The sequence below is a fragment of the Calliphora vicina genome, chromosome 2 (genome assembly GCF_958450345.1).
Source record: "Calliphora vicina chromosome 2, idCalVici1.1, whole genome shotgun sequence".
Classification (NCBI taxonomy): Eukaryota; Metazoa; Arthropoda; class Insecta; order Diptera; family Calliphoridae; genus Calliphora; species Calliphora vicina.
Genome location: NC_088781.1, coordinates 113,115,968 through 113,136,888, shown reverse-complemented (window position 1 = coordinate 113,136,888; position 20,921 = coordinate 113,115,968). Strand labels below are relative to the sequence as shown.

The following is a 20,921-nucleotide window of genomic DNA, read 5'->3' as shown; positions in this document are numbered from 1 at the left end:
CACAAAGTAAACTTGTACAGCAAAACATTAGTTGCCATAAAAAAAAACTAGTTAGTTGCCCAAAGTTGTTTTTGTTTTTTTGGCGCTTTTCCATTTGGGGGCTGCGGTTGTTATTTTTCCCGCTCATCGTATTAATGTCAGCTAAATGTCATCTTTAAATCAAAATAGTTATTATTGCAGTTGTGGTAAGGTTTTTTTGTTTGAAATTTTTGCGCTGAAAACCGCCAAGTAGTAGTTTTAATTAAATTGTAACATTTGCGTGTCATTAATTTAATACAGTGATTATAAATATAAAGTTCAATTGTTGAAGTTTACTTTGTATCTAGCTAAATTATATAATGAAACGCCTATAAAATTTTAAATTAACAATTTATTTTCTTTTGTAAACTTTTTACATGCTTTCACTAATAAAACAAATGCACAAAAAAAAAAATACTCAAACAAAACTTTAAAACAGCCGGTGATTATTAAACCCGTAAGTAAAAATTTTTAATGTAGACTTTATTTTATGTGATTTGCGATTTTTTTTTTTTTGGTGTTTTCTTGAGATAAAAGTAAAGATATAGAAACATATCTATGGTTTTTTATTTGTTGGTCGAACGAAACTCAGCATGTTAAGCACTTAACTAGAAAAACATACAAAATAAAAGACAAGCAATAATTTTAGAAATAAATTGCCAACACCTAATGGAAATATGGCACAACTCTCTAAATATTTGGCATAAATTGTTTTAGTATTAAGAGTTACAAGTGAATAAAAAAAAACAAATAGTTTTGATAAGCCTAAAAGAAAACCGAACAAATTTAGGATATTAGGTAAAAACGAGTCAGTTTCAAGTCATTTTCTGAGGGGACCTTGTAAGGGGACTAGAGACAAATTATGTCCGATATTCGTTATACTTTACATTATAATTTCAAAGAACTTAGAACTAAGTTGTGAAAAACTGTACTAGAATTTCCGCATAATCAATATATTTATGGCTTCTCAAGCAGTAGTCCCCCTGGAATAATTATTCTGAAATTATATTGTTTATTTGAGGGCTTGGTTAAAACATGAACCGATATTGTCCATTTTTAATGTCAATAGACAGACAGACGGACAGAAATACAGAAAGACAGACAGACAGACGGACAAAGCTATATCGTCTTAAAATGGTATGAGAACTCAGAATAAATATAAGGTATTGGTTCTATGACCAATATTTTGATATAATTTAAACAAAAATCATAATCAATAGCTGGTTCCGTAACATCACAGAAAGAAAGTGCTTCCCTTTGTGCCAACCACTGATTTATATTCAAAATATTTTTAATTAAATCTTCGAACAAACTTTTCAAGTACTTTTCTTCTTAAAAATTATATTAATTCTGTTGCCAAAATTCTACGAAAAAATCAATATTTTTAAATATAAAATTTTCGTTACAAAAAGCACTTCCATTGTCCAAAAAATACTGGTAACACATGTTATAAATTATTAACAAAAATTATTTGTTCATGTCTTGTTCTGCACTTCAGACCATATTTGTAAGATTTCAAAGAAATTCTCCCACAACATAGACGGACGGACGGACAGACAGACAGACTGTCAAATAAACAAAAACCAACTGCTACTGTTCATGACCCATAAAACCAACAAATATGTGAGTTTTTTTGGCGCCCATTATTAGCAATCATTAAATTAAATTTTTTTGTGTTTTTTGCCATAATTTATTTGGCAAAACGTTTAAAAATGTTTATGGCAAATAAACCACAACCATGAGTCAATAACTATAGATACATTTTTGTTTTTGGTAGTAATGTGTGTGATTTTTTTAAATTTTTTGGTAATTTCTGCATTATTATTATCAAAACAATCACGTTTAAACAAAAATTGTGGACAGTGGATAATTTTGGAATTAAAAGAACAGAATTGGTTTAAACTTTGAACACTCCTAACAGCTACTGTTTTTTGGTTTTAATAATTAAAATGAATTTCTTACAAAAACTGGCACTACACGTGCCTTATGTCAACTTTAGAGAAATCTAAAATTAAAAGTTTAATGTACTTGAATTGAGATTAAATTATATTTTCCATTGTTTATTGCTACGTTACCCACTCTAGTTTCATATTTTTGGTCTTTTAATTCTCAATGTATTGTCTCAATGGTTTTTTTTGTTAATTTATTTTTCTTAACCCAGTTAACAGTGTGAACTTAATTAATTGATAAACTTTATTTATTAATTAAGATAAAAAAATATTAAAATTAATTACAATTTTTTAGAAGCAAAAACATACTTGCCAAAACAAAATTGCATGTAATTACTGGAGTTTTTATGAGAGAAAATTTATGACTTAATCGTAAAACTGGTAACTCACCAAAATGTCTTTAGTGTTCCAACTTTTTGGCTAAACATTAGTTGAAGTGTTTTCTGAAAGCTTTTAAAAAAAAATACTCCATTAAATGTCAAAAAAGATTTCAAACACGAACTTTAATAGTGATTTAAAGTTAGATTATTAAAATACATTTTACTGACTTATAACTGTTGTATTTTTTATAATTCTGTGCATGATTTATGGTACCATGACTCATTATTGATAAATTGATTTAGATATTGGCGGGAATTTTTGTTTTTTTTTTGAACTGCCCACTTAAAATTAATTGAAATTCTCAGGATAATCTATATTTTGTTGGCTTTAAAAATATAAATAATAAAGTAATGTAAATACCATACACATAATTAATAATACAATAAAAAACTATAATTTGTCCTAAAAAAATTAAATTTTGTTCACATTTTAGGGTGACTAGCTTTTTGGTCCCATTGTGTTAAATTTTATTGAAAGTCTGTCTTCCTTTGAGTATTTGCAGATATTTTTTAAAAGCTGGAATCTCTTTAAAATATATGGAAACTCATAAAAGCTTAAAATTTCATCAACATTCATATATAAATCTGGGTTCTATAGTTGAAAAAAAATTTGATTTTTCCAACAAGTCCAAATAAAAGTGTTTTTTTTCTTTCATCTTGCTTTATTCCAGATTATTCCTTAATCGTGATTTTATTCCAGATTATTCCTTAATCGTGGTTTTATTCCAGATTATTTCTTAATCGTGGTTTTATTCCAGATTATTTCTTGATCGTGGTTTAATTCCATATTATTTCTTAATCGTGGTTTAGTTCCAGATTATTTCTTAATCGTGGTTTAGTTCCAGATTATTTCTTAATCGTGGTTTTATTCCGGATTATTTCTTAATCGTGGTTTAATTCCAGATTATTTCTTAATCGTGGTTTAATTCCAGATTATTTCTTAATCGTGGTTTAGTTCCCGATTATTTCTTAATCGTGGTTTTATTCCAACTTAATCGTGGTTTTATTCGAACTTAATCGTGGCTTTATTCCAACTTAATCGTGGTTTTATTCCAACTTAATCGTGGTTTTATTCCAACTTAATCGTGGTTTTTTTTCCAACTTAATCGTGGATTTATTCCAACTTAATAGTGGTTTTATTCCAACTTAATCGTGGTTTTATTCCAACTTAATCATGGTTTTATTCCAACTTAATCGTGGTTTTATCCCAACTTAATCGTGGTTTTTTTCCAACTTAATCGTGGTTTTATTCCACCTTAATCGTGGTTTTATTCCAACTTAATCGTGGTTTTATTCCAACTTAATCGTGGTTTTTTTTCCAACTTAATCGTGGATTTATTCCAACTTAATAGTGGTTTTATTCCAACTTAATCGTGGTTTTATTCCAACTTAATCGTGGTTTTATCCCAACTTAATCGTGGTTTTTTTCCAACTTAATCGTGGTTTTATTCCAACTTAATCGTGGTTTTATTCCAACTTATTCGCGGTTTTATTCCAACTTAATCGTGGTTTTAACGTAAACGAAAGGTCGATGTCGAAAGTCGATTTATAGAATATTTTCATAACCAAACATTAAAACACACTTTACCTTTGAGGCCACAAGTAAATGGATTTATCATTGATATGCCTTTAAAAAATACAAGGATGTATTCAAATTTTGAGTTCATTATTAAATTACTTTTCAAATTGCAAACAATTTTTCTATAGTAAATTAATCACATTTAAAATGTTATGCTACTTAACCATTAAAAACCTTTAACTGAAACACAGTAGCCAGCCATACAGACAATTTTGTAAATTTTCACACAAGTGATCCTAACTTTCTAAGCAACAACATTTTACCTTTCTAATGACTGATTAATTATATTACCATGAAACAGCTAAAAAATTTCCCTTAAACATTTAACAAAAACTTGGTTCCCTGACAGCTAAACATTGCCAACATATTGTAGTCATTGATTTCCCAAAGGGTTCAAAGTGAAACAAATTGATAATTACATGCATATTTTTTTTTTATTTCTTCTTTAACATATAATCACTTATAATTATTATACAATTATTACTACAGCTACTGCCATTACTTTGTTTTAGTTATATGAAGTTTAAAAAATAAGTTTGTTACAGCTTAAACGATGTGAAAATCATTTAAAATGGTCTATTAAGTGTAATTTACGCTACTTTGAATTTTAAATTAATTTCGAACAAACTGCAAAACAGAAGCTGCTGAAAAAATGCTAACAATGAGAAAATGCTACTGGTGCTATGAGCAGCAACAGCAGCTGTTTGATGCAATTTTTATAAAGTGATTTATTAGTTTAAAAATACTTTGGGCTTACAAAAACAAAGTAATTATATTTAAGATAATTATTTAAAAATATTTAAAAACTATTTATAAAAAAAATGGAAAGTTAACATGTTAAAGTACTTAGTTCAGCTGTAGCAAGATTTAAACGAAATATCAATTTTAATGATATCTTATAGTCCAAGTGTTATTGGATATAGGAATTCAATGATACTTATAATATTGAATTAGCAACTTTGTAATGAAATATTTTTGTCTTATGCTACCTCTACTCTAAACCAGTGTTAGTCAGAAAGAGAACATTGATTTTAATAACTTGCTAAGCATTTTCTTTCTAATGTTCTCAGGTAAATAACAGAGCATGTTCGGTCTCTGGGGGATATTAGTGGCGATCATTAAACTATGCTATGAATTCAAACTGGTACTCATTTCCCGACATTTGCTCATCAGCCGATTCAGATTATCAGATTTAAGGTTAAAAGGAAGTTTATTTATTTTATGGTTTTCGGGATTCCACATAGGAACATTAATTAACTGTCCTAAATATATGTATGATGATTGTTATTTATTATTTAGACATAAAAACTTAACTTTATATAATATTCTAATAAATATTTTATTTCATAATTTTCAGGCTTCTCGCAAAGTTTCAAAATGCGGTTATTTATTCGTTGCACCAGATTGGGACTTCAGCAATCCTCTCTACAGAACCAAGGTAGGTTTTAAATATATATTTTTAAATAGTTAAATTTATTTTAGGCATATTGACGTCTTCCTCAAACATTTCTTGTTTAAATAACGTTTTAATAACGAATCAGGTTTATTGAACTCAAAAGTTTCAAATATATATTGAATTTGTTCTTAATGATAAAATTTAGTGGAAAAATTAACAATATGATGCACGAAAAAATCTAAGCATACAAAATAAAATGAATTTGAGTGTCCCAAATACGATACACGTAAATCCCAATCATAAAAAAATAATAGTGATCCAAAGTACCTAGGACTGTCATAAGTTCTGGTACAATTATTATTGCTCCTACTGTAAGAAATATACTGATCTTACACTAGTCTTCTCTATAAATTTTGGTAAGTGACATTTATGCTTCATTTACGCATTCAACGTTTTTGGTCTAAATAAATATATCATAAAAACAGGCGATATTTTGCGATCATTGCTGTCGCTAAGGGTTATGCATTAAACACATTCAAGACAACAGGCTACACGACTACACGAACACAAATTCTGCTGGTTACAGTTGTAGTCGTGTGGCAGCTACTGAATTATTTTAAAGACGACAGCTACAAAGTAAACAGCTGATTAATAATTCAGTGGTGCCACTTTAATAAAAAATAACCGTAGAAAATTCCAAAGTAATTAAGACTGAAACAATTATTTTGAGTAAAAATATATATATGGTTATAATTAATTATGTACCTGTTATTAATTTATTTCAATATGGTTATCAGAAACTTCTCTTAATTAAGTAAAAAAAATATATTTTTTTAAGCACTAATTTGATTTACATTTTTTTATTATATTAGCAACACTATTTCTGTTTTGTAGTTGATAAAAATAGAAATTAGCCTAATTCGGCTACATCGGCATGAGTAGTCGTGTGGCCGTGTAGCTGTGCTGTCGTTAAAATAATCGTCTCCATATAAACGTGTGCATTTTATTTTTGACAGATTGAAGTTGGTAGCCTGCTGTCTTGAATGTGTTTAATGCATTACACGTAATTTTGTTTATCGTGCCGATAAATTGTTTGTAGACACTGGTGAAGTGGTTGACCATACTAGATTTTGTCGTCAGCGAAGCATGCCAATTCCCTGAGCTATTTAAACTGTGGGTAAGCGAGTTCGGATAAAAGCACTTTTGCAACAAAAAAACCAATGCTTTGTTAGTACGCAATAAACGCCCATATGACAATTCCGTTTTCAGGACACTTTCACAGTGAAGGAATATTTCAACAAACAAAGTCAATGCTGCGTCATCTCGACCAGCATCGGAAATATTCGAATAGTATTTTTTATATTCTAAAACTTTTTCCCGATTATGCCAATATTTTTATATTAACTACGTAGAGTTGGCATAATTCAAATCAAAATTCTTGGAAGTTGGATTGAGTGATCAAAATATAGATTAGGATTATGACTGCTGCAACAGTATTTCTGGGAGGGGACATTTCTATGGCGGCTTGGTGAAATCAGGGACCGATATTTCCCATTTTCAATACTAAACAAGCCTTATGAACAGAATGTAATTTCAGTCAGCTAGCTCCTTTAATTTGGACGCTATCGTATTTTCTTCAGACAGACATATAGACGGACGGACACAGCGTATGAGGACCGAGAATATATATACATTCTAATATATATATACTAATGTGGATCTGCGACAAATGTTTTGATGTGAAAAAACCAATAGTGGGTATAAAAAATAAATCAAATGGAAGGATATATGATTCGTAACATCTGGATATACGAGAATTGGAAGAGATCTTACAATTCATATTACCTTTGTATATAATAGTAATAGAAAAACCATGTTAAAAGCTAGATGTTTAAAAAAACCAAGACATTATTATAGAGAGAACATAATATTGTTCGGTTATATATATTAAGATCTCGCACAAAGTTTAGCATAAAGGTCGTATACCTAATATTGACAGATTCAAACCTAAAGGACAAGAGACTATGACATCAAAGCTGACACAGCTAATCTTAGTTAGAAAATTTTACAATTACCTCAGATGTTTTAAAGACGTGTTGAAAACCTAGAGAATACAAGTAAATAAACTAAAAAGTAAACACTTTACGTTTACACTTTGGAAAGAAATCTGTCCACCTTATGAACATGAACATTCACACTTTGATTACCTTCACTTGGCAAGAGTCATTATATAAAACTAGAGGCTTCTTAACTTTCCTGGCTAATCAACTAACAATCGAAATTATGAACATACTATTTTGAACATATGCAATCCAATTATTAAAACCAGTATTGATATTATACAGAAGATCCTAGCCAATTGTTAGGATCATAAAGGAAGCACAGTGGTATGTAAGAAATCAGAAAATTCATAGAGACTTAGAAGTACCACTGTTAAAAAATAAGTTTAGAAAAATTTGTGAGATAAACATCTCGAAATTGCAACACAAACCAACCCAGCTTGCCAGATTACTTACAAGAACCCGAACAAGTATTCGTACAGCTGATCTACCACTGAATTTGTGGTCCATTTGTCTCTCTCTAGCCTATAGTATTGAGAAACTTAGAGCGGAACTAGAAAATAATCATACATACGAGTGTAGTTTTTGTTTTCACATAGTTTTCTCACCACTTAGGTTTCTGACAACTGAGTTAGGTCTTTGACAGGAGAGTTTCCACTCTACGTCTATTCTCTATGGCCTATAGTTTTATTTATAGGATTTAAATACTTATGTATATCAAGGTTAGGCCCTAAATTTTAGTTCATATAAATACAAATTAAGTAATTTAAGTTAAAATTAACAAACCTACAACTTTGTTCATCAAAATAACTCCTAAAATGTTGAACACATTTAACGTTTTGTCTGAAATTATGTGCTCTACATTTCAAAGATTTTAATCGTAACACATGTTTTTTTGTTGGTTGTTGTGGATCGTGTTCAGAAATCGAGTTCTTTATACATATTATTAATATTTTGTGGTTTGGTTGTTTATTATTATTTATTTGAAATGTTAATTGTTTTTATTTACATTTGTCTGACAAAAATTGTGTTGTTTTTTTACATGAAAGGCGTGTTGACATAAGCTGTCAACCCATATTTTTTTTTCTCGAAAAAAATTTTTATTTTTAAAGAAAGTTTTTTTTTTGTTGTTTAACTGCAAACATATTTAAAACAGAATTTATGTTTATTTGTTTGTCTGTTTGTCTTGCACGTACCCCAGATAAGCATCAGTTCAGTTTTATTGTTATTATGATGATTATTATGATGGTATAATTTTTTTGTCGTTTCTTTTCTTTCTTAAGAATTGTAGAGGAAAAAAGCCAGTTTATTTTCTTTAGATTCAGATTCAGCTTTTAGCTGCATATTCATCTTTTTCTGCAGGATAGTTTTTTTTTGTTCGTCGTCTTCTACATAAATGACAAGTGTTTATTTTTTAAATGAATTTCTTCATTCTTCATTTTCAAGCGTGTTTTTTGCCATCTCCATCTTTATTGTCGATTATGATAGTTTTTTTTGTTTGCATTCAAGATCTTTTTTGTTGTTCCTACATCTATTTTTGTAAATAGATAAGAGGAAATAAATAGCACAGGAGACTTTAAATAGAGAACTAGTTATTTTCCATAATATGCCTAAAAAGGAAGAACTAGTTCAATCAATTGCAGGGAACTACAAGAGTGGAGTGTATTCACTCGCATTAAAAAATATCCATAACTAAATTTTCCATTGTTTAATTTGTTAAACTATGTTTGTCGCCATCACTGTCTATTCCTAAAATATCTTTTAAATTCCTTGTCATATTGTCTAAAGCTTATGGTCATATTTGTTTGCTGATCATGCTCATGATGACGATGATCAGGCTACATGAAAATTGTTAAGGTGTATTGCAAACTAGAGACTTGGCCAAGTTGGCGTTTGCGTAAAGGAGAATAACTAAAAAACACATAAATTATAAACTTGTTTTTTATGCATATTTGTTTTTAACATTTATTGCTTATAATACTTTTTTGTTTGTTTTTTTCTTTTTTGTTGCATTTATGTACATTTTTTTGTTTTTGGCTGCTTGGTATGCATGAGTGTACGTACTGCTGCCAATTTGAAAAATTTTCAAATGACGTTAGAAATTATGTTTATCTTTTAGATCTGTAAAGGATGTAAAGTGCGAATTTTAGAATTGTGGAGCAAAATTGTTAAATACCTATGGATATGATTTAGCTTAGGAATGTTTATGATGAGGAGTTTTGGGTTATTGGATTTTTTTATTATTTTTAGATTATTAAGAGAAGTGATGTAAGATTTTTCATATTTTTTTTAATAGTTGTTTCAATACCGGATGTTCATGAAACAGTTTAAGATTAATTCAGTGGTAGCTCTAGTATCAATTTAAATTTTTTCAAATGACCTTCTATATAAAACATCCAACCAATCTCCTATTTTGTAGAGGGCATCAATATTTGGCAACTGCATTTAATACATTTTTGAGTAAAAAAACTGTACGGTACGCTCTTGTAACATTCTCGGTATAGTGAGTTTGTAGTTGTAATAGTTCCACTGTTGGAGAGAGTTCTTTCAATTGATATAGATATCGCTGAATTGACATACTTTGACCAATACACGGCTCCTTCCGAAGATCAAATTGCAGTGAGAACGTATATGGAGATCGATGCCTGAAAACTATCTGCCAACATACCCTCATTCTGCAATCTATTGAGCCTCTAGATTATTTAATGTCGATGACGCAAATGGTGAATTACTTTCCCAGATTTCTAATAAATTTCGATACAAAAGAACACTAGTCCCATGACTTAAAAAATAACATATCAATTAGCTGGTTTAATTACGGGATAAATTTAAAAATGTTAAGCTATTAAAACCATTCTAGGGGTTAGGAACTAGTTACATAACAAGTCCCTCTTAACCTAGTTGCAGGTTAACAATATCCATAGTGCTTATTTAGATACAATTTTATGAATGCTGAAACTTTCGTCCGCTTCATGGCTCCTACTTTGAGCCATTTCTAACTAGAATAAAGAAGATTTCCACGAAGATTTCCATAACAATCAAAATACATTTTTTTTTTTAACAAAGACATACTGCGAAGCTTATTCTTGTCTGTATATACAGCTAGAGTATGTGGCGGTAATCGAACCCCAAACTCCAGATTGATAGCCTAGCATAATATCGTCTAGTATATCGGGGTACCCTTTCGTCTAGTCTATCGGCACTTCCTTAAAAGGCATATGTCCATTTAAAGACTTTAAACTGAGCACGAAAGTAGCAATGATTTGTAAAAATATCTCAGAAACTTCATGAATTCATATCATAAAGCATGAACCATTACTGGTGAATTGGTGCAGTCGTTTAATGTTTATTAAATATTACGAAATAATTCATAAAAACTCCAATTTCCCACAAACTCAACAGGAAGTAGTAGTTGTTGCCATAACAAAGTCTACCTCAAAACCTAGACAGAATTTTATGAAAGCAGGAGCCGAAATACCGGAATTGTGATCAAATGATTCGTATCGAAAAATAATTTCGATATAAAATGTTTTAAATGTCTTGCTCGATATCGAAGACCATCTTAAATAAGAAAATTACGATAAATTTTACTCGATATCGAATACGGTCTCTGATATACTGAAATGCACTGATATACGATCCTCCTCGTTTGTAATTTTATAGATCTACTACCAGCTACGGCGAAAAGGTCACGCCAAGAGGCTTTCAAAGCGAAAATATTTTAAGCTGGATCGATAATGACAACCTGTTCTATGAAGAGTTTCACAAGACTTAGGTCGCAGATTAACTTATAAAGAGAAGCAAGAAAGTCGCAATCGTTCAAGACAAATTTTGACAAGCATTCTAATCACATTGCATGGAGAGCTTACTATGCAAACAAGAATTGCCAAATACACCTAGTTTTGCTTAAATCTGTAGACTTTCATAAATAAAGTTAATGCATTCGACTCCCAAAGCATGGAGCCTAATTTGTAAGTGAGGATAGCCAAATCCACATAGTCTTTTTATTTTCTTCATTATATTCGAATATTATTGCACATATTTGACGTATTTATAGTAGAATTTGACAACATCCGCAGTCAATGATAGGTTATGTTTAATTGGCAGCCTCCCGATGCATAGCTCACTTGGGTCCCGTTGTGATAGTTTGTGTCCATCACCCTATTCATCCTATGTTTCATGTTGTTCTATTGAAGGAGTGGATGTTAAATCACATCTTGGTTTGTCAGTAAGTATTTCTTGACCAATTCTTGGTCTGATGTCTCCAAAAGGCAGACAGTGACAGAGAAGATATTCAGTAGTCTTCTTTTCTTCCTCGTGATTTAAACTTCTATAGAAGTCGTTGTATGGAATTCTTAACTCTTGAGAATGAACACATATATGCTAGTATCCAGTAATGACTACAATGAGGTTTCTAAGATTGAATGTATTTAGATTTATCGCAAGTTGTGTCCTCTACAAATCCTTATTGAGCTAGATTATTCTGGTTGTCACTCCCATCTTTCTTTGTATTCGAAATAAAATATCGCCAACGATTCATTCTAAGAATGAAATTTAAAATCAAACCAGGTAGGGGGGGCAAGAGTTGACCGGATCCGCCTGAAAATAATTTTTTATTCTTCTTCGACCAGCACTCAGGGGATGATCCCTGCTCATGCAAAGCAATGTGTTGGAACTAGGAAAATAGTTTATGGAAGGGAGGAAAGAGACAGTAGTATTTGTGGATACTCGATTTAAACTTTCCTACATTAAACTTCAGCGTGAAGTTTGTTTCACATACGGAAAGTACGGCTAACGAACGAACTTTTTCCTGTAGTGTGGTGTGCGGTCCACTGGCCAATCGACCACAAAGGGATATATTATTAATGAAAAACGTGTATTATGTAAAAATCTGCGAGTATCAGGAATAAGTTCCCTAATTTCATTAGAACTCATTCCATTGTAGTATCGACGGAACACTTAAACGAAGTCCACATTGCGTGGGTCATTCATGTTTTGCCTCATTGTCACAATCTCCACCAGGTCTATAAATGAATGAACATGAATGGCAAATGTTGTTGTTATCTGAAAAATAATAGATAGGGTTGGAAGTTTGTCGAGCCTTGCCGTTCCCCTGAATTTATCATGAATTCGTTAAGTGCGATATCTGAGAAAGCTCGATATACATCAAAAGAAGTTATTAACGACACCAAAAGTTTTGATAAAGAGCACCATGTCACACTCTATCGAATGCTTTGGAAATATGTAGAGCCACCATTTTAATTTAGCCATGATGGTGAATGGAATTTTTCCAATAGGAAAGCTAGCACGTCTCCCGTAAAACGTTTTCTACGAAAGCCATACTGACGGTCGTTAAGTAAATTGTTGCATTCCAAATAGTTAACCACATGTTAGTTTATCATACTCTTCATAACTTTGGGAAGTGCAGATGAAATTGCTATGGGACGTTAAAAATTACACCGGCACAGTATGAAAAGGTTTGCTAATGGACAAGCTAACATCGAAGAGCACTGCTTCAAGACCGGCGCTAGTATGTCATCTGGCCCACTAGACTTATTTACTTACATTGAGATCCGAAGATTTCGAGAGCTGGATATTTGGCAGTATACATTCAGGCATCAACAAGCTAATTACACCTGATCAATCAGGATCAGTAATAGGTCAGATTTCAGTCATCAAAAAAATATTGAATCGATTTATTATAAGACACTGTGTGGAAGAAAGTGCTCATCTTGAAATAAATTAGGTAATTACCTTAATTATTATCATAATAAGCAATATAATACTATCAACACTGACGCAGTGTCTTGACCTCTAAAATACACATTCTCGATAAGCGGAGCAATTATAGGAAACTATAGGAAATTATAGGAAATTTCAATATACTCGTCACCATTTCACGTAAATCTAACTACACCGTTGACATGTCTTGTATTTCGACACTTCAGAATGCTAACGGTTTGAAAATTTCCAGTTTAACATACAAATTCGCCAATTTTCTTTATCGGTAGAATTTAAAAAAAAACGTCAGTATCTTTTTTCTAGTTTTTGTCAATCTCTACATTTTCAACGTAACAGCTGCCTACAGTTTCAACATAACTGCTACACCGTTGATAGGGCTTTTGACTTTCGACGTCTGAATGATTAAAATCCTGATCTTTTGAGGATTTCCGCTTCAGAAAATGGCGGCTAAAACAAAGCACATGAAACAAGTTGATATTGAACTAAAGTACATTAAGAAGATCAACTTCAACTATTTCAAAATCGACATGCACTGTTTTGAAATAGCAGCACTACATTGGAGTCTCAATCGTTAAAATGTACGATTTCGTTAATAAGCGACACAACTTCAACTACCATTAAATAGCTCATAATTCTTACAAACATACAGCATCTTCACACGAAAAGAAAACAGTCCGAGAAAATAAAAAGTTCAGCAGAAATTTCAACGTCCCTAATTACATTTATTTGTCTATTCAATATGATCGTTGACATATGTAGATCTAGAAACCTTCCAAATAACTCACAATTCTTACAGACATACAGCATCTTCAAATCATCACTTCTCCGAGAAAATAAAACGATCAGTAGAAATTCCAACTCATCACTTTCATAGACATATATCTAGAAATCGATTCGGAATCGTCAACACAATGAAAGGAACGGGGACTAAATAGTCCATTTATGATGCGTCTTTAAATGTAACTTTAAAAGCCAAATGCAGTCATTAATAAAAACATTAAAAAGTTACAGAAATCGTCATTGACTATGTGATTTTTGTGGTACCATTAGCTGTGTGAAATTTTTCATTACACCTGAAGTTCTCATAGCCCCCCATAATAAGATATAAAATTTGATGACTATTTTTTTTTCTATTTAATACATTGCATCAAATACCAGCAGGTGGACAACATCGAAAACTGTATGACATTTCCGTCATTACTACATTTTACTTAACACTATTGACAACCTGTTGATTTTACTTATAAAATCAGGAATGTATGATAAAGTCTGGACTATTGACAAGATTAGTTTATATGTTAAGATAAATAAGACACCATGGATGAAAATTTCCAACTGTGCTAAGTTAAATACCGTTTAAATTAGAAAATAACTTAAAATTTATGCTTAATAAACATATGCGCTGCAATTTTGATGACATTATGGCAAATATTTATTTGACTTTAATAAAACTAAAGTAGCTAGAATAAATAATCACTCTAAATATTCTATTATTTATGGCACTTTATTTAAAATCAAAATATTAAATCATTTATCTAATTAATTTAATAAGTTGCCGTTATACATATTTAAAAACATTAAACTAATATTAAATTTCACTTTGCATATTCCATAAATTTTCACACAAAAATTAATAGATTTTTGCTCATAACATTTACAAACTACGTCTTAAGTCTTAAGTCTTGCATCTTATATCTTCATTGCTTTGCTGCTTAAAAGCCAGTAGCTAACAAATTAATTTTCTCATATATTTTCTTTTTATTTATAAATATAAATTTTATTAGCAACAATATTTGCTTATTTTCAGCTTAATTCTCTTACGTATGTTTTTTGTTTTGTTTTGTACTGTGTCTACACTTATCTTGGTTAATTAGGAAAAATAAGCAATTTCTTAGCTCACGTCCATGGACTAATGGCAAAACGATAAATTTTTAAAATCTATGAGAATGTGGTTTCTAATTTTATTTTATTTTAGTTTTTTTTTTTATTATTTTCTTACTTTCTTGGCATATTGTTAACAAGGAAGTGGCTGGTTAATTTTTTTATATTTTATGTACATATTTGTTCATGCTGTTTAATTTCATTTGGTGGAAAATATTTATTTATAAAATTCTTTTTTTTTTATACTCTAGGTATAGTACGAGTATGTTTATTCGTTTGTCTTGTAGCTTGTTTGTCTTTGAGTTAAGATAAAAATCATTGGTCATATGTTGTTTGCATATTGTATGCATGCAGTTGATAATTGTCGCATAGTTAGAAGAGTTAGTTAACCATATAGTGGGTTGTTTATTAGTTTTGACTAAGAAATGTTGAAAGAATTTTTTCATTTTCTTTATAGTTTATTTGTTAGGAAACTTTCTTTGTAAATAGTCAAGGAAGAAAGAGAATACTTTGGTTGAAAGATAAGAAGTAAGAGTGATATATTTGTTTAAACTCCATATATTCTTTTTCGAAAAAAATGCTATTCTATAAGGAAATGCGTATTAGTTTCATGTTAAAGATAAATTCGTTGAAGATTTTTTATAGCTATTAGGAAATTTTATGATCATACTAACTTAAGTTTATGCATAAACCGGGTGATAACCCTTGAAGTATTTGCAGTACTGAATTCTGTACATCCTAGTATAATAATGTCCTTGCCACATACGAGAGATTACATAACCAGGAAATTAACGTTTTCACAGGATACATGACATTGCAACGTCATGTAGAATCCACAACAATAAAATCCAATGTATGCACAAATAACTTTGTTATCATGTCGAGATCACCAGTAACAGTCACTGCCTCATTTTCGAAGAAGAATGGTCCAATGTTCTCTCCAGCCCAAAATTCTCAACAAACATTCACACATTGTCTTAACAATAGAGAATAGCGGAAACTCTGCTGTCAAAGACCTAACTCAGTTGTCAGAAACCAAAGTGGTGAGAATGTATTAGTAGAAAAAACTATGTGAAAACAAAAACAACACTCGTATGTGTGATTATTTTGAGTAATTTTTTTGTTTGAGTTTTTTTCTAGTTTCCGCTCTATGGTCTTAACCAACATTAGTAAATTATGAGAATTAACAAATGAATCATAGTGAAAATTGTGGTTCAAATATTGGCTGAATTTTGGGAAAATTTTTAATAGAACTAGTAAGAGAGCTATATTCGGCTGTGCCGAATCTTATTACCTTTCACCAAATTATACTTCAAAATAAAAATTTTAAATATTTTTAGGTAAACAAAATTTAGTTTTTGGGGAAAATTTTTTTTTGGAATTGTTTTTTAAATTTTTTTTTTTAAATTTAAAATTTTTTTTTATATTTTTTTTAATACTTAGCGTAAAAAAAACTTTTGGTGAAAAAAAATGCGAGTTAAAAAATATTTTGCCGATTTTGACACATTGTAGGTCCAACTTACTATGGTCTTATATACGTCGTTGCAAAGGTCTTTGAAATATCTATCATTACATATCCATATCGTCTATATTAATGACTTAGTAATCCAGATATAGGTCAAAAATGGGTCCTTATATCTCAGCCATTTGTGGATCGATTTTCTCGATATTAAATAGCAACCGAGCCGGAAGAATTCCGGAGATATTGATGTATGAATCGTGTATGTAAGTTATTTGGGGTCTTCTTAAAGTTGATTTCAACAGACATACAGACGGATATGGCTATATCTATTCCGCTATCTATAAGAATCCAGAATATATATAATTTATAGGATCGGAAAATTATATTGTGGAAATTACAAACGGAATGACAAACTTATATATACCCTTCTCACGAATACCGGTTACACGCAGAGAAAAAATATAGTTGGGCATGGTTACTGTAACCATTTCAATATTGTTACAAGTTTTTTACTATATTATGGTCACAGTAACCATTTACATGTTTGTGTCAACCATAATATGGTTAATTTGTGATTCACATGATTGTATCAACCATATATATGGTTACAGTAAACAAATATATGTTTGTGACAACCATTCATATGATGAAGGACTTATATTATGTTGCTCTCGGCTTAAGGCTTATCATAATCTGAGAACAACATATTATGATAAAATTATTCATCATAAATATGGTTGCCACAAACATATATTTGTTTACTGTAACCATATATATGGTTGATACAATCATGTGAATCATAAATTAACCATATTATGGTTACCACAAACATGTAAATGGTTACTGTGACTATAATATAGTTAAAAATCTTGCAACACTATTTAAATGGTTACAGCAACCATGCCCAATTATATTTTTTTTCTGCGTGTACCAAACATCAGTTATCTTACTAGCACCTGACTTTATCAGCGACATAACTAGTTATTTTTACATATACCAAAAGAACTGCTCATGTTTGAGGCCAAAAACGAATCAAGCCAATATCGTATACTCGGGTGAGGGAAACTTCCAAACCACTTCATTCTAAATACTTTTTAACAGGTATTGCAATATGTGGCCGAGCGTTATCATGTCTGGGCGTTTCCTCTTTGTCATCGCATGTAATGATTATGTGAAAAAATTATTTTCTTTTATATCGTTTAAGCAGCTTTTCAGACATACAAAATCGTCTTACAAGGTCTCTCAATTTCAATTCGTATGGTACCCAATTTTGGATGAATCCTGCACAAAGAAAACACAGAATTTTTCTGTTCTACAACAGATAGTCAGTTGATAAAAAAGAATTTCAGTTGAAGCAACGAAAATTTTGTACCCACAAATGTAAAATTCGTTGACTAAGTCAAAATTATTCAATTGGCTACAAATTCGGTTGCTACCAAGAATCTGTTTTCTCTGTGTACTGATTGAGTAGCTCCCAATGATTTTACAAGCACTTGTTAAGTTTGACAACAATCTCCATGGAGTAATGTATCCAATTTTTGGTCTACAAACCTTTTTGTCTGGCCTGGGAGATCTTTGTCTACCTTGTTAAAATCACCACTTCTGAACCGCAGAAACCATATCTCGTATGTTGAAACCGATTCACCATAATCTTTGGTGAGCAAACATGTGCTTCAGCGCCACTTTTTTTTCAAATTAAAGATGTAAAGCATAACTTCCCGCATGTGACGCTTTGTTGACACAACATTAATAATGTACAGCAACTAACTGCGAATAAACCTTAGTTATGTACTCTTCAAAATGACAAAAACAAATACCTTGTTCAAAATATACGCGATCTATTGTAAATCTCTCATTTCATACATCGAATAATTTTACAGTATTGAATATTTAATTACGTTTGTGATGATACCAATTATGTTTGTGATGATACCAAACACTAATATTTCAGTAGTTTTAAAGAACAGATATAAGTTAGTAATTTTTCCCTGCTGCCTTGTGAATAATTCTATATGAATGGAACGTGTTATAATCACGATTTTATCAATCTAGTTACTAAATGCACAAAAATTTCCTAAATAAACCTTTTTTATACAATTACTATCAAAGAAAATGTCCATCAATAAAACACAATTTTATAATTGTTGAATTAAATCAATAGTTAGTTATACATATTTTATCTGGCCCTATTTTGACTCATCTTAACAATTTAATTCACAATTTTTTTTCCTACTCCTAACTATGACTAAACCTTAAGATTTGTTTACAATTGAATGATTTACTTGACTTTGAAAATCAAACACACCCATCACCACCCACTGTTTGTTATTCTTTAAATGATGTATAGTTTTATAAGTTTGCAGTTTGTTTTCAAACTGTCAAATCACAAGTTTTATTGTAAATTTATTCGCAAACAAAACAACAAGAAATCCCATATAATTCCCTAACACATTTATACGAAAACATGCAGTCATTTAAGGTGTTTGTTGGAGATTTATAATAACAAATTTAATAATAGTTACATTTTGTTAAACAAACACAAAACACACCTTTAAATTGGGCAGACAGCAAATTAGTAAATGTAAGTTTACAGAGACTGCAGTAAACCGCTACAAAGAATCACAGTATAGTGCTGCAGTATTATGTATCGTTTACAAGTTATACGACAAAACTGTGTTAAACTCATTCTTGCTTAAGCTATTTCTCACTTGAACTTCCAAAGAAGCATATAAGTTGCCATTCAGTTCTATTTCACTTCCTTGTAAGTTCTTTTTATGCTGGCCTTTTTAAACATTTTATTTCCTTACAATTAATTTATTTCATTGAGTTATTTTTTTTTTTCAATACATAATCTTTTTGTTGTTATTTTTTCATTTCTTATAAATTCATTTCAATTTAATTAAATAGTTTAACATTACACCCAAATATGTAAATTGTAAAATTGACACATTGTTCGGTCGCTCGCTCATTCATACTCGTTCACTGCTTGATTCCATTCCAATTTGTGTATTTTGAGAAAAATGTAGGTGTTGATTAAATGATTTACAAGCATTTTGCAACAAGTTTTAAATCATTTTTGTTTATATTTTATTATAAACACGAAAATCATATCAAATCGCATGTCAAATAGGAAAAAAACCCGTCCTAAACAATTTATTTCCATGGCTTTGTTTTGTCTGAATGCAGTGGTTTTAAGCAGCGGATTTATATGACTGGCTACAGATGAAGACAAGTAGTATTTAAATTATTTGTTAAATTCTAATTGTTGGAGAGAAATAAAAAAAAATAATTTGCAATTAATTACTTGTAAAACATGAAGTTTTATGGTGTTTTGTGGTTGGTCAAGGTCGGTCACATTAGTACCCTGTAATTGAAAATGCAAAATAAGTTTAAAATAATGTTAAGTGGCTATGAATGTTGAATACCATTTATTTTTGCTCCCTTTTCAAATGAAAGTGGTTATGTAAAGCAAACCCCTCAACAAATAATTTTGTATTAGGAGATTTACCTGTTCGCATAGAAACAGACTCTGAACTAATCAATGTTAGCAAGAAGATGTTCAGAAAATCACAAAAGATCATCTTAAACTAAGAAAATCTCCAGTATATGATTTAAGTACACCTTACATGTTTGGAAACCTACCAGATGATGCTGGTGTACCTCAGGGTAGTGTTCTAGGACCAACCCTATACCTATTATATACCTTTGCTTAAGTCCGAAGAATTAACCATTTCCACCTTTGCAGATGACTATGCAATTCTTAGTTCTCATGTGACAAAGTTTGGCATAAAGGTCTAATACACAAGATAAAATGACAACTGTCTTCTAGTACAAATACTAGAGTCTTACCTATCGGATCGTTTGTTTTGGATAAAGTGCGGCGATTGTGTGACAAGCGAATTTGTGATCATATGATCTAGGATCAACCCAGTAAATATTATAAACCTCTGCTTTGCTCAAGTCCGAAGAATTAACCATTTCCATCTTTGCAGATGACACTGCAATTCTTAGTTCTCATGTAAACTCAAATATAGCATCTAGAACCCTACATAATTATCTCAGACGTGTGGAGGCGTTGCTTAAAAATTGGATAATACAAGTAAATGAAATCAATAGTAACCACATAACGTTTTCACTTAGGAGGGGAAGTTGTCCACCAGTGACATTAAACAGTGTGAACATCCCACAGTCTGATCATATTATATACCTTGGCATTCATTTAGATACATTCTTTACTTGCATTTGGCTCATAGAAGTCAAGCGGCTCCACATGAAACTAAAAGCTTCTAATTTACACTGTCTAATCCACCATTAATAGAAATTAAGTCATAACTGCAAAGTCTATACAGGATTACCAATTTGGTCTTAAAACCAATTTGGACATACAAAATCCAATTATTGGGAACAGCAAGCAATACCAGTTAGATCTCATATAGAGGGCACAATCCAAAATT

General features: G+C 30.6%; 1 protein-coding gene across 6 annotated transcripts in view; it reads left to right on the top strand.

Moving 5' to 3' along the window:
- osp (outspread) overlaps positions 1 to 20,921 on the top strand; it is a 302,097-nt gene that overhangs the window by 131,515 nt on the left and 149,661 nt on the right. For all 6 annotated transcript variants that reach the window (XM_065499376.1, XM_065499373.1, XM_065499375.1 and 3 more), the window contains exon 3: positions 5,284 to 5,364. In XM_065499376.1, coding sequence (XP_065355448.1) covers positions 5,284 to 5,364 — 81 coding nt within the window. The remainder of the gene's footprint in view (positions 1 to 5,283; positions 5,365 to 20,921) is intronic.